The sequence below is a fragment of the Haemaphysalis longicornis genome, unplaced genomic scaffold (assembly GCF_048455015.1).
Source record: "Haemaphysalis longicornis isolate Haplotype H1 unplaced genomic scaffold, Haemaphysalis longicornis Haplotype H1 scaffold_938, whole genome shotgun sequence".
Lineage (NCBI taxonomy): Eukaryota > Metazoa > Arthropoda > Arachnida > Ixodida > Ixodidae > Haemaphysalis > Haemaphysalis longicornis.
In genome coordinates, this window is record NW_027526467.1 from 42664 (window position 1) to 61500 (window position 18837).

At 49.6% G+C, this 18837-nt stretch overlaps 2 protein-coding genes and 10 non-coding genes across 12 annotated transcripts; all 12 read left to right on the forward strand.

Moving 5' to 3' along the window:
- The first annotated feature begins 817 nt into the window (after positions 1 to 817).
- Positions 818 to 889, forward strand: Trnam-cau (transfer RNA methionine (anticodon CAU)). The gene has a single exon. It is a non-coding gene; the product is annotated as a tRNA-Met (tRNA).
- A 719-nt stretch (positions 890 to 1608) lies between these two features.
- On the forward strand, positions 1609 to 3258 carry LOC144154812 (uncharacterized). Its single transcript, XM_077685916.1, has one exon. It carries the CDS (start codon positions 1623 to 1625, stop codon positions 2850 to 2852), a length of 1230 nt encoding a protein of 409 aa, XP_077542042.1. The 5' UTR covers positions 1609 to 1622; the 3' UTR covers positions 2853 to 3258.
- Positions 3259 to 11232: 7974 nt separating this feature from the next.
- Trnam-cau (transfer RNA methionine (anticodon CAU)) lies at positions 11233 to 11304 on the forward strand. Its single transcript has one exon. It is a non-coding gene; the product is annotated as a tRNA-Met (tRNA).
- A 176-nt stretch (positions 11305 to 11480) lies between these two features.
- Trnam-cau (transfer RNA methionine (anticodon CAU)) lies at positions 11481 to 11552 on the forward strand. The gene has a single exon. It is a non-coding gene; the product is annotated as a tRNA-Met (tRNA).
- A 177-nt stretch (positions 11553 to 11729) lies between these two features.
- On the forward strand, positions 11730 to 11801 carry Trnam-cau (transfer RNA methionine (anticodon CAU)). Its single transcript has one exon. It is a non-coding gene; the product is annotated as a tRNA-Met (tRNA).
- A 177-nt stretch (positions 11802 to 11978) lies between these two features.
- Positions 11979 to 12050, forward strand: Trnam-cau (transfer RNA methionine (anticodon CAU)). Its single transcript has one exon. It is a non-coding gene; the product is annotated as a tRNA-Met (tRNA).
- Positions 12051 to 12227: 177 nt separating this feature from the next.
- Trnam-cau (transfer RNA methionine (anticodon CAU)) lies at positions 12228 to 12299 on the forward strand. The gene has a single exon. It is a non-coding gene; the product is annotated as a tRNA-Met (tRNA).
- Positions 12300 to 12476: 177 nt separating this feature from the next.
- Positions 12477 to 12548, forward strand: Trnam-cau (transfer RNA methionine (anticodon CAU)). The gene has a single exon. It is a non-coding gene; the product is annotated as a tRNA-Met (tRNA).
- Positions 12549 to 12725: 177 nt separating this feature from the next.
- Positions 12726 to 12797, forward strand: Trnam-cau (transfer RNA methionine (anticodon CAU)). Its single transcript has one exon. It is a non-coding gene; the product is annotated as a tRNA-Met (tRNA).
- A 177-nt stretch (positions 12798 to 12974) lies between these two features.
- Trnam-cau (transfer RNA methionine (anticodon CAU)) lies at positions 12975 to 13046 on the forward strand. The gene has a single exon. It is a non-coding gene; the product is annotated as a tRNA-Met (tRNA).
- Positions 13047 to 13389: 343 nt separating this feature from the next.
- Positions 13390 to 15442, forward strand: LOC144154811 (uncharacterized). The gene has a single exon (XM_077685915.1). The coding sequence runs from the start codon at positions 13471 to 13473 to the stop codon at positions 14485 to 14487; it is 1017 nt and encodes a 338-aa protein (XP_077542041.1). The 5' UTR covers positions 13390 to 13470; the 3' UTR covers positions 14488 to 15442.
- A 2961-nt stretch (positions 15443 to 18403) lies between these two features.
- Trnam-cau (transfer RNA methionine (anticodon CAU)) lies at positions 18404 to 18475 on the forward strand. Its single transcript has one exon. It is a non-coding gene; the product is annotated as a tRNA-Met (tRNA).
- Positions 18476 to 18837: the final 362 nt, after the last annotated feature.

Consider the following 18837-nt stretch of genomic DNA (forward strand, 5'->3'; position numbering starts at 1 on the left):
CTCTATGACAACGATGGCGACGAATGTTCAGAGCAGGGATTGCTTCCCGGCATAATCCCTCCTGTTCCGTCCCAGCAGAGTGGCGCAGTGGAAGCGTGCTGGGCCCAAACCCAGAGGTCCATGGATCGAAACCACGCTCTGCTACTACTTTTTTTCTTCCTCAGATATCTGGGTTGGAGTGGAGAGCAGGAAGTAGGTAAATTTTGGAGGTAATAGGTAAGGATGCTAATCGCTTTTTATCATATACACTCTATGACAACGATGGCGACGAATGTTCAGAGCAGGGATTGCTTCCCGGCATAATCCCTCCTGTTCCGTCCCAGCAGAGTGGCGCAGTGGAAGCGTGCTGGGCCCAAACCCAGAGGTCCATGGATCGAAACCACGCTCTGCTACTACTTTTTTTCTTCCTCAGATATCTGGGTTGGAGTGGAGAGCAGGAAGTAGGTAAATTTTGGAGGTAATGGGTAAGGATGCTAATCGCTTTTTATCATAAACACTCTATGACAACGATGGCGACGAATGTTCAGAGCAGGGATTGCTTCCCGGCATAATCCCTCCTGTTCCGTCCCAGCAGAGTGGCGCAGTGGAAGCGTGCTGGGCCCAAACCCAGAGGTCCATGGATCGAAACCACGCTCTGCTACTACTTTTTTTCTTCCACAGATATCTGGGTTGGAGTGGAGAGCAGGAAGTAGGTAAATTTTGGAGGTAATGGGTAAGGATGCTAATCGCTTTTTATCATAAACACTCTATGACAACGATGGCGACGAATGTTCAGAGCAGGGATTGCTTCCCGGCATAATCCCTCCTGTTCCGTCCCAGCAGAGTGGCGCAGTGGAAGCGTGCTGGGCCCATAACCCAGAGGTCCATGGATCGAAACCACGCTCTGCTACTACTTTTTTTCTTCCTCAGATATCTGGGTTGGAGTGGAGAGCAGGAAGTAGGTAAATTTTGGAGGTAATGGGTAAGGATGCTAATCGCTTTTTATCATAAACACTCTATGACAACGATGGCGACGAATGTTCAGAGCAGGGATTGCTTCCCGGCATAATCCCTCCTGTTCCGTCCCAGCAGAGTGGCGCAGTGGAAGCGTGCTGGGCCCAAACCCAGAGGTCCATGGATCGAAACCACGCTCTGCTACTACTTTTTTTCTTCCTCAGATATCTGGGTTGGAGTGGAGAGCAGGAAGTAGGTAAATTTTGGAGGTAATGGGTAAGGATGCTAATCGCTTTTTATCATAAACACTCTATGACAACGATGGCGACGAATGTTCAGAGCAGGGATTGCTTCCCGGCATAATCCCTCCTGTTCCGTCCCAGCAGAGTGGCGCAGTGGAAGCGTGCTGGGCCCATAACCCAGAGGTCCGTTGATCGAAACCACGCTCTGCTACTACTTTTTTTCTTCCTTAGATATCTGGGTTGGAGTGGAGAGCAGGAAGTAGGTAAATTTTGGAGGTAATAGGTAAGGATGCTAATCGCTTTTTATCATATACACTCTATGACAACGATGGCGACGAATGTTCAGAGCAGGGATTGCTTCCCGGCATAATCCCTCCTGTTCCGTCCCAGCAGAGTGGCGCAGTGGCATTCTACTTCCGGCCACGCTCGCGGACGGACGTGCGAATCATGAGCTCCAGCGGAGCGGTGATAGCGGCTCAGCCGAGCCGCGGAAACAGGCCAACGGGAAGCGATAACGAGGAGTACCAGATTATTCTGCCGCAACTGCCTACCGGACGCATTGTTTTAAACACGTTGTTTTTGCATGGCGACGTGAAGGCCAGGCCGTTTAAGGTCGAAGATTTTCGCGATGCGCTCGCACGGACTGGTCTGCTCCCCGAGGTTGTCGCCTTGGGGGCTTACCAGATAAACCACGTGTGGGCAATAACGTTCAACAGCGCCGAAGCAACGAAGAAGATGCTCGCAGTCCAGGAGTTTCAAGTAAAGGGCCGGCGGTGCGTCGTCATCGACCCGGAAGACCAACAGGTCAGACTGAAGCTGCACTGGCTACTACACGGCGTAGCCGACGACGACATCCGAGCTGCACTGGTGTCGTACGGCAAGGTGACCGAGGTGAACCGGGAGCGGTGGCGCGTCCAGGGCGTCACCGACAAGGGTTCCACGACGAGGACGGTGCTGCTGAAGTTGAAAAGAGGCCTCAAGATTGACGACCTGCCGCACCAGATAAAGGTTGCGGGTGAGCTCGCCCTCGTCGTGGTACCGGGACGTCCCATGCAGTGCCTTCGCTGCAACGGCAAGGGACATGTGCGGCGGGAGTGCAAGGTGCCCCGTTGTTCTAGGTGTCGGCGTTTTGGTCACGTCGATACGCAGTGCGTGCCCTCGTACGCATCAGTGACGGGGCCCGCTGACAACGAGGGTACTACCGAGCACCTTATGGACGTCGTTGAGGCAGAGGAAGCAGCTCAAGGCGCTGGTGGTGGCGAGCCCTCCGAAGCTACCACCGTGACCCCAAGGGAAAGCTGCCTCACCCAGGGAGTGAAAACCCCCGAGGCCACCCCACCAAAGACGGCAGTACCGGAGGAGAGCTCGGTTAAAAGCGACGAAAAGTGCTTGGCGGCCGAGCCCCCCGGTGCGCTGGCGGGGCAACACCCGGAAACGATGGACACCGATGGAGCAGCGACTCCGGCGGGGACCGTCAAACGCCCCCATTTAGACGCAGCAGACGTTAACGACAGCAGTGGTAACACGAACAGCGAGGAGCCGCCCGCGAAAACAACGCAGATACGGCGCCCGTCGTTCAGACCCAAGCCCACCATACCACCCGACAGGAAACCCCCGGAAACGCCCCCCCAACAGCGCAACGCAGGGGACAGCGCAGCGGCGGGCGGGAGCGCGTAGCCAGCTCAAGACGCGAAAGGTAAGCGCCATGCTCTCAGCCTCTAATTGAACGATACTGTCTGACGACCTCGCACTGAACGTAGCTACACTCAACGTCAGGGGATTGGCTGGGAAAAGAAAACAGAGCCAAGTGTACCGGCTTTTAACCGAGCATGACGTTGATGTGTTGGCGGTTCAGGAAACCAAGGTGCAGGGGGAGGCAGAGACTGAGAGCATGGTGCGGCGTTTCACGTCGAGGTACTTCGCATGTGTTAGTCACGCAGTCGGCACTTCGGCGGGTTGCGTGCTTTTCGTGCGAAAGCTACCGGGCTTAGCTGTCCAAACCGTTAACGTCATGTTTGTCGGGGCGATTAGTGGTGTGCGATTTCTCTTTTCGCAGTGTCGAGTGGCGTGTGTTGTGTATTTATGCCCCCAATTCTGGGGACGAGCGTGCTGACTTTTTTAATAGTATCAGGCAGCACCTCACCACAGATAAGCAAATATTACTATTAGGAGATTTTAATTGCGTGTTAACTGCACGTGACAAAACAAGCAAAAGGCCGTTCAAGGATGTCAGCACTGATTCGTTGTATGATCATATTGTGGAATTCGGTCTTGAGGATGTTGCCGAATGTTTGGAGGGCGCAAGAAGCGTGCAATACACGCATTTTCAAGGCGCTAGTCACGCCCGACTGGACCGGATTTACGTATCGTTGGAAATGGTCGCAATGTGCAGCAACTACAGTGTTCTGCCATTGTCTTTCAGCGATCATTGTCTTGTCGCGTGCAGAATAGGGCACAAAAAGCGTCGGAACAATTTTACATTGGAATTGTGGAAGTTAAATGAAAAGGTTTTAAAAGACGAAAATTTCAGCAACACAGTAAAGGACCAAATTAGCAAATTCGAACAGGGCAGCCAAAATAATATCTTGGAAATGTGGGAACTAACAAAAGAAGCGTCAAAAATTAAAGCAATCGAACGGGCCAGCTGCATAAGGTTCCAACAAAACGAAAAGGAAACGTCGCTCCGAGAATTACTAAAAACGCTGACAGAGCAGGAGGGCAAACAGCCGGGCGTGTACAAAGACGACATCAGGCAAACAAAACAAAAGCTAGAAATAATCGACGAAGAGTGCTATCACGGAGCGCTTGTACGAGCAAGACTGGTCCAGGCGATAGCGGGGGAAAGACCTACAAAGCGGGCCTTGGGGCTCGAGAAAGCGCATGCTCGTCGTAATCATATAACCGAGATTGACTGGAACGGCGAAACTTCTGGGGATAGTAAGCACATCGAGCGTGCCTTTTTTGAGCACTATCAGTCGCTTTTTGCATTTCGCTCTGCCGATATTGAAAGCTTCAGGAAAGAATTCCTCACCAACATGCCTAAGCTTGACGATGAAACAAAGGAGTGGCTGCAACAACCAATAGCATCGAAAGAAGTTGAAGACGCCATTGATAATTTAAACCCGGGGAAATCGCCAGGCCCGGATGGGTTGACTGCGGCGTTCTACAAAGAATTTAAGAGTGAACTATCACCGGTATTAGCGGTTGTTTTTAATGAATCATTTAAGTTGAAATCACTGCCACCTTCTTACGGAACTGCTCACACGGTGTTAATTCCCAAAACAGAAGATGTTGAAAAACTTAAGCAGGTTACGTCTTATAGGCCCATTTCACTTACGAATGTGGACTATAAAATATTTATGAAGATACTAGCAAGTAGGCTCCAGGGAGTGATACATAAAATAGTCGGTCCTCATCAGACTTGCGGCATACGGGGAAGGTCCATTTGCACCAATATACACAAGGCAAGGTGTGTGCTGGAGTGTTCCGATGCCATGCATCTAGGAGTCGCTGTGCTTCAGCTAGACCTTGAAAAGGCCTTTGATTGTGTATCGCACCAAGTATTGTTTCTTATTTTGGACTATATCAACGTCGGTTCTGTTATCAAAGAGGGGGTAGCAATGGCGTACCGGAATTGCACCACGCGGTTAGTTGTGAACAAGGCATTGGGAGCGCCCATTAACGTGCAACGCTCTGTACGCCAGGGCTGCCCCCTCAGCCCACTTTTGTTCTGCATTTATACGCCTCGAGCGCGGCCTGTAGGGGCGCCACTGAAATCCCCCTAGCGGCCCGTTTCGAAAGCAGGCGCGGGAGTCGCCGGCCCGCTCCCCCCTGTCGCCGTTGCTTTTGGGGCTCGTTCAAGACATCGATTTACCGTTTGTCCGCGTTTGAAATACCGAATAACGTGGAGCAGGCACTCTGTTTGCAAGCCTGGTGTGTTCACGAGAGTATAAACGTTTATGACGCGATCTTAGAAAGATCTATATGAGCGCCGGGCGTGTGTCACAGGCCGGCGTCCCGAAGCCAGCATTTGCATGCAGATTGCAATTCCGCTGCCCTGAAATTTAGTGGCAGTGTCTCCGTAAGCAGTGTTTGCTCCGATGTTCATGTTGTGGCCATACACACTATGATGTAAATCGACTTTGTGCACTACAGAATCCAGCGGAGCACTCATACCTGACAGCACGCAAGTTACGCCTGCCAATATCACATATCAGATATTGGTCAGTACCCTGAACAAGCCAATGCGGCGTAAATTTCGCAAACATTGTACCAAAGAAGTACGATGGATAATGCAAAATTACACTCCGAATTTAATGCTGGGTCGTCTTGTCCCGAGGTGAGCGCTCGCTAAGATTCATCTGTTACGTTTATCCTCCACGAGAAGCGCGAAGATGGGCTTATAGAGTAATCCGCGTCCGCGACCAAACTCTTCTTCGAAACATCGTCGTATGACACTGGGAGACTGCAGATTCTAGCATAAACCGAAATCAGAGACCCTTATCAGATACGACACTCTTCCAACGAGCCCGTGTGTACGAGATTTCGGCGCACGTTAAGGATCTCCAGGTGGTCAAAATTAATCCGGAGCCCTCCACTACGGCGTGCCTCATCGTCTCCGTTGCGTCGGCGCGTTAAACCCTGCAATCAATCAATCAATCAATCAATCAATCAATCAATCAATCAATCAATCAATCAATCAATCAACTCTTTCAACGACACCTCGTATTTCTTGTGAACTGCTTACCCTGTATTCTTCAAAAAATGCGTCCGCCGAATGATCAGCCGTTCGTTGAAGGCGAAAAACTAACGAAAAGTGAACACGCAGCTTGTGTGTGTGATTAATAAAACGTTCATTTGTTGATTACGCTCCGCATTTGTAAACAACGACAGTTGAGCGTCCTCCTCCTCACCCCCCCCCCCCCCCCCCCCCAATGTCTAGCGAAATATCAGTGCATTTCGCATCTATCGGTCTGGTGCACACTACCTTGCTCAAACAAACGTCTTTAGCATTTCAGAAGCTGCACTCGGTTTTTTTTTATTCCCGTACGACTATTCTATTTATTGCTCCTGACTTGCAGACCATTCATTTTCCCGTGGTCATTAACATATACCTTGGTTCTTACCATAAGGCATGAGTGGGCACATATCTGACAATGCACAGCCTTTGAGTGTACTTAACATTTTCGCGTGGCTTATATTCCCATAAAAGGTACAGTTTTTGTACGCTGTTGGGTTATCACATCCCCGAAACATATTTTTCTACGACGTACATATTCGAAGCAAAGCCGCATTTGTTGTCTGCGCTGCAAAACGAACCAACCTCTTACGGTGCCAATATCAGGTCTAAACGATGTGACAATAAATAGAATTCACTTGTGCTGACGTGTTCGAAGGTGACAGCGGTGATATGCCGCTGCCGTCGCCGACGCCCGCAAGAGCGGCCAAGAAGCGCGCAGAACCGCCTCCCCTCCCCGGGTAGCTCTTGTTGGCGTTCGAGCGCTCTACCAAGACGCCGCTGTTTTTTTTAAGCGCCCTAAACGTGCAGTTAGCTTACAGACGTCACCTTAACAAGTTGTTTAGGGCGCGGAAAGGCAAAGAGAAGCGAAAGAGAACCAAAACACTGCATGACCACCTATCAGCCACGCAGCGCTAATCCCGCAAACTCCGCGGAGAAGCGGCGGCAGGCGGCGCAGCGATCGCGAATCTCGAGGCGTATATTGAAACATTGTGTTTGCGTATCCTACAAGATGTCGAAATTCGAGGGTTCCGATTGCATGAGTCCGAGGTAAAAGTATTGGCTTACGCAGATGACATCGCGATATTCTGTGAGAACAAAGAAAGTATTATTAAAGTAGTTGAGACAACAAAACAGTTTAGCACAATCACAGGTAGCCTTGTAAATTGGGGAAAGTGCCTGGGGTTCTGGCATGGAGAATGGCAATCAACCCCTGACACTTTTGCCAACGTAAGCTGGTTAACAACCCCCGTCAAGTACCTTGGAGCCCCACTACAGTTTTATAAAGATAGTGAGCCGTACTGGCACGAACAAACACAGGAGACTCGAGCAAAGGCAGACAAGTGGAGGGGGGCTTATTTGTCAACCTTCGCTAGGGCAACAGTGTGCAACTTGTTTTTCGTTAGTAAACTGTGGTACGTGATGCAAGTGCTGCACTGTTCACGTACAAATGTGCAAAAGCTGCATCGGGTCCTTGCTGTTTTCGTGTGGGCCTCGAATTGGGAGAGGTGCAGCCGCACCAACCTGTTCAGGCGAATCAGAGATGGGGGACTGGGACTGGCGCACTTATTTGTGCGACAGCTTGTAAATAGATTTCTGTTTTTAAGGGATGTAAGAGACCCCTTTCTGAGGACAGTGTGTCAGGTGAGGCTGGGCAGGCTTCTACCTGACTTTGTTGTAACCACTGGGTATATGCATGGAGGAATTTTTGGTTTTTTCAAAGAAGTCGTGGGAAGTGTTAATTTTTTGAATGCACGGTTTTCAAAAGAATACTTAAGTACGGTTAAAAGGAAAAATCTGTATTATGATATTGTGGATACTGTGTTCCCTGTGCCAATGTACAGAGCTATGTACTCTGGAGGCCCCGGCCAGGACGTACTTAAAGGGGCCCTGAAAGGCATTTTGAGCACACTAAATGAACTAGCGCAATCGTTAGATAGGGTCGTCAACATCATCTGTGCCAAGTATTACTCTTTTACGCGCAGCGGAAAGCTTACACTTTTGTTGCAAAGTTTGTCGCTTTTTTCTCACCCTTCCCTTCGTGTTTTTGGACGCCGCCATCTTCACATGTCTACATCATCGATTCCCATATGTTCGTCATGAGCTAGACATCCTGCTATTGGGCGGCTTTTTCACGCACTTCCGGCAAAGAGATGAGTCGTCTGCTCAGCATCGGCTCGCCCGCTGATCTGCCAGCGGAGTGCCGGAGTGTTGGACATTTTACGACAAACGAAACAAGTGTAAACAAACGCTTAACCGTTTGTATTGAATGCAACACGGCCATAGCACGACATGGATTTTATGTTACATGAGTACGTACCATAAAGAAAGCCCCGTGACACTTATTTGGTGCAATCGCAGAGAACGCCCTGAGCCGAATGCCAGGGTTTGACGCGTACATTTTATTCAACTTCAAAACAATCCAGAGATGCGTTTCGAACGAACGCAACGTCACAACATGCGTTGCAAGTCTGAACCGCGATTGACAGACGATGGGTAGCCACCTCCTGCCCGTCGTAAATTCGGCACTCACCTCACACCCGGTTTGCGTGGACGAACAGCAAGTCACAACTCTGGCGCGCAAGCGAGAAGGCTTTTAGCCAGGCACACTACACATACCCCATGCGAGGTTGAGTCGTACGTCGTTCGAGAAAGATAATCCAGACCATGGGAAGCACTATCCACCCGCAGAAGTACAATGTCGCATTTCATCGCGAAACGAACGCGTCCACAACACACAGGAGGCGATGCACACACACACACAGCTTCGGTCACTGCATTGGCTTAGCTGCAAGCTTCGTTCGGACAATCAGCGATGCTACGACGATACAGAGCTGCGTGAGGACGACGTGCTAACCACTTCACGTATTTAAAAACACAGGGGCAAAGAACTAGGTTAATCGGAAGCAAAAAATATGTCCTCCATTATAGTGCCTGAAATATACTGGCTAGTGTGCCGAGGGCGGGCTCCAGGCGGGCGTCGGGAGCGATGTACGCGGCCGGCTGCAGCTTGGGGCGCTGCCGTGCGGGAGTGTGCGCGTTCGTTCGGCCCGAGCAGATCGCGCGGTTACCTCCGAGTTGCGGCGCAGACGGCAGCGGCAGAACTTTCCATTCCCGCTTGCGACGAAAGCGAGCGAATGCGACGGAAATTCTGTCGCGCGACGAAAATTTGTCCCGACCATTCGACAAAAACGATCGTCGCGCGACAAAGCGACGGAATTCCTGCCGCTTTCACTCGCTTTCGTCGCAAGTGCGAACGGGCCTTTATGCGCAATCACATAAAACAAGCTCTTGCTTATCGCCTGAGCATACGGTTGATATCTGACTACGTTACACTGTGCTTTCCAGTGTATAAACGATGTCACTAGGTTTGAAACGTACGCGCTCGGCGTGCAGCTTTGTAAACGCAAGCGGCCTCACATACGCACGGTATTTTGCTGCTAATAGAGTTTTAGTACAGCGTTTGTGGCCTTTGCATACGCTAAACGCTAAATTTTTGCATCCCGCTACGTAAACACTGCGAGGGGAGTTTTAGTAGAGCGGTAGAGCGTCTAATCAGTTTTGCGTAGCGACACACTAATGCATACGGCGCCATCTGTCAAAAGTTTTCCGAAATGTCTCGCCGGCTCATCTGCTATCGGAGTGCCGGAGTGTTTGGACATTTTACGACTATCCAAACAAGTGCAAACGTACGCTTTCCCGTCAGTGTTGAATGCAACACATGGGTGCAGCTTGTCAGAACACGGGTTCTCGCTGATCGAGTGCGGCGTTGGTTTGCTCTGCGCCTTCCCGTTCATCGCCGCTGATAAAGCGATCCAAGCCGGCGCGTTTTGTGCACGGGTTCTGTGTCGGTTTAAAATGTCCTTTTTCACATGCCGCCGGTAGTAGGAATTACAACCGCCGCAAAATAACACCCGGCACCAGCGGGGCCACATCTGAGACCGCGCTTTTTGGATAAACAGTGCGCGGTGCACCAAAGGGAACGAGCGCACGATTCTCCCCGCGCGGCTGCGAATTCGCCGCCGATACCAACGGCAGCTACGTACACCGCGAAAGGGCAAGGCCAGGCCGCACACATGCGGCCAGGTCCTTCGTTCACTTTTCCAGCCTTTAGAGGAGTGTCCATGGGGTCAACAAAGATGAAAAAGCCGAAAGAGCTGGCCCGTAGCAGACAGCAGTCTGTGGGAGCGCAATAGCGGAAGTTCGTCACCGCTGAGGAGCGGAGCATCATGGGAGGGGAGGCCAACAGCGAAGAAACAGTTGAAAGGAGGAGGAAATACGGCGCGACGATAATGCGCGGTTTTTGATTTACGATTTCTCAGCTAATACTCATCGCTTTAACAAAATTCTTGCAGGAGGAGATTGCTAATACATTGCTTTATTTGGTTACATGTACATCCATGCATCGGCGGAAGGCATTTCAGGACCCCTTTAAGAGGGTTAAAAGAATGCGAATTCAGCCAGGTGTCAAGTCCTTTTTCTTTAGGTTGCATACAGGTACATTATTAGTACGAACATATATGGAACAGAGGGGGCTATTTGTACCATGGGGGACAGACTGTTTTAGATGTAAATTACCTGAGACAATTGACCACGTGTTTTTGCATTGTTATGAGGGAGTGTACTTATGGGATGTACTGCAAAGGTCACTGCGAAAAGACTTCCCTTTAAACCCTCATGGTATACGGTTTCTTGCAGTGGACAATGAGGCTGGAGTGCCTTATGATTTAGTAATGGTACTGGGCCTCCATAGCATATGGCGCTCTCGCACAGCAAGGCTGTATAATGATGTTGATGCACGTTTTGCACTACATTATTTCAAAGAGAGTGTTGGTCGCGTTGTCGAAATTATTAAATCTGAGGAGGTATTCCCGGTTTGGCTGCCAGAAATGGAGCAGCTGACAAAGCTGAGGCTATTTTAATGACAACGCCAGCCCTTTATTGGCTGGCAGCCTCACTTTTCCTGAGTTCAGTGTTTTATTGTGATGATCTGTAATGTTGTTTTGTGGGTTGTCAAAACCAGGCAATAAAAAAAAAAGAGTGGCGCAGTGGAAGCGTGCTGGGCCCATAACCCAGAGGTCCGTGGATCGAAACCACGCTCTGCTACTACTTTTTTTCTTCCTCAGATATCTGGGTTAGAGTGGAGAGCAGGAAGTAGGTAAATTTTGGAGGTAATAGGTAAGGATGCTAATCGCTTTTTATCATATACACTCTATGACAACGATGGCGACAAATGTTCAGAGCAGGGATTGCTTCCCGGCATAATCCCTCCTGTTCCGTCCCAGCAGAGTGGCGCAGTGGACAATAAAGAAACAAAAAAGCAGAGTGGCGCAGTGGAAGCGTGCTGGGCCCATAACCCAGAGGTCCGTGGATCGAAACCACGCTCTGCTACTACTTTTTTCTTCCTCAGATATCTGGGTTGGAGTGGAGAGCAGGAAGTAGGTAAATTTTGGAGGTAATAGGTAAGGATGCTAATCGCTTTTTATCATATACACTCTATGACAACGATGGCGACGAATGTTCAGAGCAGGGATTGCTTCCCGGCATAATCCCTCCTGTTCCATCCCAGCAGAGTGGCGCAGTGGAAGCGTGCTGGGCCCATAACCCAGAGGTCCGTGGGTCGAAACCACGCTCTGCTACTACTTTTTTTCTTCCTCAGATAGCTGGGTTGAAGTGGAGAGCAGGAAGTAGGTAAATTTTGGAGGTAATGGGTAAGGATGCTAATCGCTTTTTATCATATACACTCTATGACAACGATGGCGACGAATGTTCAGAGCAGGGATTGCTTCCCGGCATAATCCCTCCTGTTCCGTCCCAGCAGAGTGGCGCAGTGGAAGCGTGCTGGGCCCATAACCCAGAGGTCCGTGGGTCGAAACCACGCTCTGCTACTACTTTTTTTCTTCCTCAGATATCTGGGTTGGAGTGGAGAGCAGGAAGTAGGTAAATTTTGGAGGTAATGGGTAAGGATGCTAATCGCTTTTTATCATATACACTCTATGACAACGATGGCGACGAATGTTCAGAGCAGGGATTGCTTCCCGGCATAATCCCTCCTGTTCCATCCCAGCAGAGTGGCGCAGTGGAAGCGTGCTGGGCCCATAACCCAGAGGTCCGTGGGTCGAAACCACGCTCTGCTACTACTTTTTTTCTTCCTCAGATAGCTGGGTTGAAGTGGAGAGCAGGAAGTAGGTAAATTTTGGAGGTAATGGGTAAGGATGCTAATCGCTTTTTATCATATACACTCTATGACAACGATGGCGACGAATGTTCAGAGCAGGGATTGCTTCCCGGCATAATCCCTCCTGTTCCGTCCCAGCAGAGTGGCGCAGTGGAAGCGTGCTGGGCCCATAACCCAGAGGTCCGTGGATCGAAACCACGCTCTGCTACTACTTTTTTACTTCCTCAGATATCTGGGTTGGAGTGGAGAGCAGGAAGTAGGTAAATTTTGGAGGTAATAGGTAAGGATGCTAATCGCTTTTTATCATATACACTCTATGACAACGATGGCGACGAATGTTCAGAGCAGGGATTGCTTCCCGGCATAATCCCTCCTGTTCCATCCCAGCAGAGTGGCGCAGTGGAAGCGTGCTGGGCCCATAACCCAGAGGTCCGTGGGTCGAAACCACGCTCTGCTACTACTTTTTTTCTTCCTCAGATAGCTGGGTTGAAGTGGAGAGCAGGAAGTAGGTAAATTTTGGAGGTAATGGGTAAGGATGCTAATCGCTTTTTATCATATACACTCTATGACAACGATGGCGACGAATGTTCAGAGCAGGGATTGCTTCCCGGCATAATCCCTCCTGTTCCATCCCAGCAGAGTGGCGCAGTGGAAGCGTGCTGGGCCCATAACCCAGAGGTCCGTGGGTCGAAACCACGCTCTGCTACTACTTTTTTTCTTCCTCAGATAGCTGGGTTGAAGTGGAGAGCAGGAAGTAGGTAAATTTTGGAGGTAATGGGTAAGGATGCTAATCGCTTTTTATCATATACACTCTATGACAACGATGGCGACGAATGTTCAGAGCAGGGATTGCTTCCCGGCATAATCCCTCCTGTTCCGTCCCAGCAGAGTGGCGCAGTGGAAGCGTGCTGGGCCCATAACCCAGAGGTCCGTGGATCGAAACCACGCTCTGCTACTACTTTTTTACTTCCTCAGATATCTGGGTTGGAGTGGAGAGCAGGAAGTAGGTAAATTTTGGAGGTAATAGGTAAGGATGCTAATCGCTTTTTATCATATACACTCTATGACAACGATGGCGACGAATGTTCAGAGCAGGGATTGCTTCCCGGCATAATCCCTCCTGGTCCGTCCCAGCAGAGTGGCGCAGTATTCTGCTTCCGGCCGCTGCGCAGTGCGGACGCAGGATGGCGAGCTCCGTGAAAGGAGCGGCTTTGGCGGGCCCTGCGGCCCGCGGTAACAGGTCAACGGATGTGAACATTATTTCTTAGGATTACGAAGTTATTCTGCCCCATCTACCTTCAGGACCAACTGCCCTCAATACGATTTTTGTGCACGCTGACGTAAAAGCCAGGCCCTACAAAGTGGAAGATTTCCGCGACATGCTGGTTCGTCTGGAACTGCTCCCCGAGGTTATCGCCTTGGGGGCGTACCAGATGAACCATGTGTGGGCGGTAACTTTCAAGGACGCTGACGGAGCAAAGAAGTTCGTCGCCGCTGGTGAAGTGCAGGTCAAGGGGCGTCGGTGTGTCGTCATCCACCCGAGGAACCAGGACGTCCGTTTGAAGCTCCATTGGGTTCTCCACTTCGTCCCCGACGACGAAATACGAGCTGCCCTGGGGCCTTACGGCAAGGTCACTGAAGTGACCAGAGACCGCTGGCGTGTCCAAGGCTGCACGGCGCAGTCGTCGACTACACGCTTGGTCACACTTAAGTTAAAAGTAGGCGTCAGCGTCGACGACCTGCCGCACCAACTACGTGTGGCAGGAGAGCAAGCCCTCGTCGTGGTTCCCGGCCGGGTTCCAGTCTGCCTGCGCTGCCACCGGAGCGGCCACATTCGGCGTGAGTGCCGAGTGCCGCGGTGCGCTAGCTGCAGGCGCTTTGGCCACGACGAGAGTGAGTGTGTGCGGACTTATGCCAATGTGACTGGACCTACGAAAAGTGACCGTGAGGCGGAATACATAATGGATGCCGCCGACGCCGAGGACGCTGCGAAAGGAGAAGACGTCGTGCCGTCGCCAGAGGTTACGCCCCCTGAGCCTGCCTCCGCAGTGAAGCCCCCTGTCACGAACGCCGAGGTAACACCACCTAACGATGCCGGCAGAGAGGATACAGCCAGCCTCCCGGTGCCCCAAGCGGTCAGCTCATCTGACAAGCAACATGAAGGTGAGCTTACGGTGGCGGGAACTTCAGCTTCGGAGCCAATGGAGGAAGGTGCGGCGGAAAACGGGGCGGCAGCTGTGAAGCGTGCACGCGAGCTGTGTGAGGAGGGAGGAACTTTATTTGCGACGAATGAAGAACCGCCGACGAAAGCAGCAGTAGGAGGTCGGCGCTCTTCATTTAAACCAAAGCCCAACATAACGCTGGAGAGGCAACCGATGGGGCAACGGCCCCCGTAACATCACGGACTGAGCCTAAAGTGGTGTGTGAGTTAAGGTGGTTTTCCGCGTATGCTAGACGCAGACGTAGTGGTGCATCTTATTCATCGTACCTGCCTTTCTTCGGCTACTTTGGTGTATAAAATCCGCCGCTCTGTTGTAATGACCAGTTAACCTTTTATGGCTGCGAAACTAAAAAATGCTCTAAAAATAGCGACTTTAAACGTGAGGGGCTTGGCGTCAAAAAGACGCCAGTATCAGCTTAGCCGCATTTTGCTTGAAAACGATATCGACATAATCGCAGTGCAGGAAACGAAGGTAGAAAGTGAGCAACAAACAGAGCGGATGATTTCGCCTTTCAGGGCGCGTTACAACGTTTGTGTGTGCCATGCCGTTGGCACGTCCGGCGGCTGCGCACTCCTCATCCGCAACAGCTTGGGCGTTTGCGAGGAGAGTGTAACAGTAAGCGAAGACGGCAGAATGATTGTGTGTGATTTTGTGTATTGTCAGTACGCGTGGCGGATAGTTTGTATTTATGCACCCAACAAAGAAAATGAGCGTAAAAGATTTTTTGAAGACATTGAAGCCTATCTCAAGTGTGATAGACAGATGATCCTTTTGGGGGATTTTAATTGTGTGTGTTTGGCCGAGGATAGAGTAAAAAAACAGCCCGTCCGGGAAGCAAGCGCGCTTCTGTTAGGTATACTTACCCAGGAACATAATTTGAGTGACGTAGGTCACGTACTATCCTGCGGAAGTTTTCCGCAATTTACGCACTTTCAAAATCAGAGCCACGCCAGATTAGATAGAGTGTACGTGTCCTGTAGTCTAATACAACTTTGCAACAATTATGAAGTTAAAAATGTGTCTTTTAGTGATCACGCTTTAGTTTCGATGGTCGTGGGTACAAAGATAACAAAACCCACCTTCAATTGGAACCTATGGAAATTGAACGCGAAGCTTCTGTCGGATGAAGATTTTTTGGCTCAAGTAAAGAAAATGCTTCAAAAAGTGCTCGACGTAGATAATGAAGATGTCATCGGTAAGTGGGAAGACTTTAATAGCAATGTCAAGATAGCCGCAATCGAAAAAGCTTGCGTTGCACGCCGTTGTGAAAAGCAGAAAGAAAAAGAGTTACATGACCAACTAGACTTTTTCTTAAACCAGGAAAGTACCGTTCCAGGAAGATACAACAAAGAAATAAAACAAATAAAAACTGAGCTTGAGATTATCGATACAGAAAAGTACCGAGGGGCCATGATAAGGGCACGGGCCGAACGATTGTGGGGAGGGGAAACGCCAACCAGGCGGGCGTTCAGTGATGAAAAAAGTTACGCAAAACGGAATGAAATTCAGGAGATAAGTTACAAGAACACAGTTACGAGTGATGGCCAGATCATAGAGAGGGCTTTTGTTGAATATTATACCGAACTGCTGGGTCTTCATAAAAACGTTACGAGCGATTACAAAAGTACCTTTCTTTCACTGTTGCCACAGTTGGATGAAGACATTAAAGTACAGTTGGAAGCTCCAATTACCAAAGCTGAAATAGAGACGGCGATTGATGAACTAAGCTCGGGAAAGTCACCGGGGCCGGATGGAATAGTCGCAGCATTCTATAAGACGTTCAGGTCCGAAATAGTGGAGGCCCTGTACAGAGTACTTGACAGAGCGTATGAGTGTAAAGACCTGCCTTTGTCTTTTCGAAAAACACATATTGTTTTGATACCAAAATCTGAAGACCCAATCAAGCTGCAGTCAGTGAGTGCTTATCGTCCGATAAGCCTCACCAATGTTGACTATAAAATTTTCATGAAAGTACTGGCAAGGCGGCTGCAAACAGTAATAAAAGACATAGTTGGTCCGCACCAAACATGCGGAATTAAGGGGAGGACCATTTTCACGAACGCGCACAGAGCGCGCAGCATATTAGAATGCATAGACGCAATAGGCGGTCGTGTCGCCATGCTGCAGCTCGATTTAGAAAAGGCCTTCGACCGTGTAGCTCATGAAGTGTTATTTTGTGTTTTAGAGCACGTGAATGTTGGCTCAGTGATTTTAGACGGAGTCAAGATGGCGTACAAGCAGTGCAGTGCGAGTGTCATTGTTAACAAGGAATTAAGTACCAGCTTTCCTGTCCTTTCTTCCGTAAAACAAGGCTGCCCCTTGAGTCCACTGCTTTTTGCGATGTACTTAGAACCCTTCTGTTTAAAGATTTTGACCAACAATAGAATAAATGGCTTTAAGCTGCACTCAATTGAAGTCAAGATTCTGGCATACGCAGATGATATTGCGGTGTTTTGTACAGAGCAGGACAGCATCAACGAGGCGGTAAAGGACGTCACAGCTTTTTGTAAACTTTCTGGCAGCACCATAAATTGGAATAAGTGCTCGGGATTCTGGCACGGTCAGTGGGAAACCACACCACCTGTGTATGAAAACGTTCAGTGGACTGTGGTTCCCACGAGGTACCTGGGTGTGCCGCTTGAGTACTACAGGGACCCTTCCGAACACTGGAAAGAGCAAACAGAGCAGGCGCGCGAGAAAACGTCGAAATGGGGAGGCCGTGATATGTCTGTGTTTACGCGGGCGACTGTTTGTAATCTTTTTATTGTCGCAAAAGTGTGGTATGTGTTGCAGGTATTGTGCATGGCCAGGGGTGCGGTGCAAAGGTTGCACCGAGTATTTGCGGTTTTCCTCTGGGGTTCAACATGGGAACGCACCAGTCGAACAAATCTTTTCCGTTCTGTAAAAAACGGAGGGGTCGGCCTTGCACACTTGTTTCTGAGACAAGTAGTAGCGAGATATATTTTTTTGCGAGACCAGAATGATTTATTTTTACGAACTGTAGTCCAAGTGTTCCTACGAGATGAGTTGTCGGATTTCGTTGTGTCGTCAAGTGATGTGACACACAATCGTGTGCGAGGTTACCTCCGTGAGGTAGTCGATTCTTTCACATTTCTTAAAGCCCGTTTTTCCGTTGAATATTTAGGTAGTGTTTCTCGTAAACATTTGTATAAGGATTCGCTTGATGTTTGCTTGCCCGAACCTCTGTACCACTCCTTGTACAGAGGAGAGGGTGGAAGGGATGTGTTGAAGCGAGTGAAAAGAATGCCTGTGCGACCATCTGTGAAAAGTTTTTTCTTTCAATTGCATACTGGCACGCTCCCAGTGAAACCATGGCTTCAAGAAAAAGGCTTATTTGTGGCTTGGTCCATTAACTGTCGCATTTGTCTGAAGCCAGAAACGATCGACCACATATTTCTTGACTGCTCAGACTCTGTTTTTCACTGGGACATTCTGAAGCGTACGCTTAAAAAAGACCTTGTAATAACGCCCCATGGCATTCGTTTCTTGTCCATTCAAAGCAGTGGGGGCGTGCCGTATGATATGTTTGTGCTGCTGAGTCTCCATAGTATTTGGAAGACACGAATGGCTGACAGACACGCTCATGTGGATGCTCAGCCTGCGAGAGTGTATTTCAAAGAGAGTATGGTGTACATGAGAGAAATTTACAGGCTTCAAAAAGAGCCGCCTGAGTGGCTACCTCTGTTTGACAGCTTGGTTGCACTGAAAGAATTTTAACTCGCTGCACTGCCCAAGTAGGGCCAGTGCTTATGTGTGCGTAATATTTTGTGTACGGGTGTTACATGTCCTATGTATGTGCCAAGCAGGCAATAAAGAAAAAAAAAGAGTAGCGCAGTGGAAGCGTGCTGGGCCCATAACCCAGAGGTCCGTGGATCGAAACCACGCTCTGCTACTATTTTTTTCTTCCTCATATAAGTGGGTTGGAGAGGAGAGCAGGAAGTAGGTAAATTTTGGTAGGTAATAGGTAAGGATGCTAATCGCTTCTTATCATATACACTCTATGACAACGATGGCGACGAATGTTCGGAGCAGGGGCTGCTTCCCCGCATAATTACTCCTGTTCCGTCCCAGCAGAGTGGCGCAGTGGAAGCGTGCTGGGCCCATAACCCAGAGGTCCGTGGATCGAAACCACGCTCTGCTACTATTTTTTTTCTTCCTCATATATCTGGGTTAGAGAGGAGAGCAGGAAGTAGGCAAATTTTGTCAGGTAATGCAAAAAAGGGAGATGCAAAAAAGGGTGCGGCTTGTGGTAATAGGCACACCAGACGCTATGTGGATTGTGCAATATATGTTTTTTACGAGTTCCCACTGGACTGTGGAAAGTCCTATATTGCACAAACCAAACGATGTGTCAATAACCAGGCCCGTAAGCATGAGCTATCGCTTACAAATGATCGACATGCGCAGTGTGTAAATATGTGCCTTTATTGTCTGAGTTTAAGTTGATGGGCCGCAGCCGGGACACAGTGGCACGCGAACTTTTGAAGGTGTATTATATGAAAA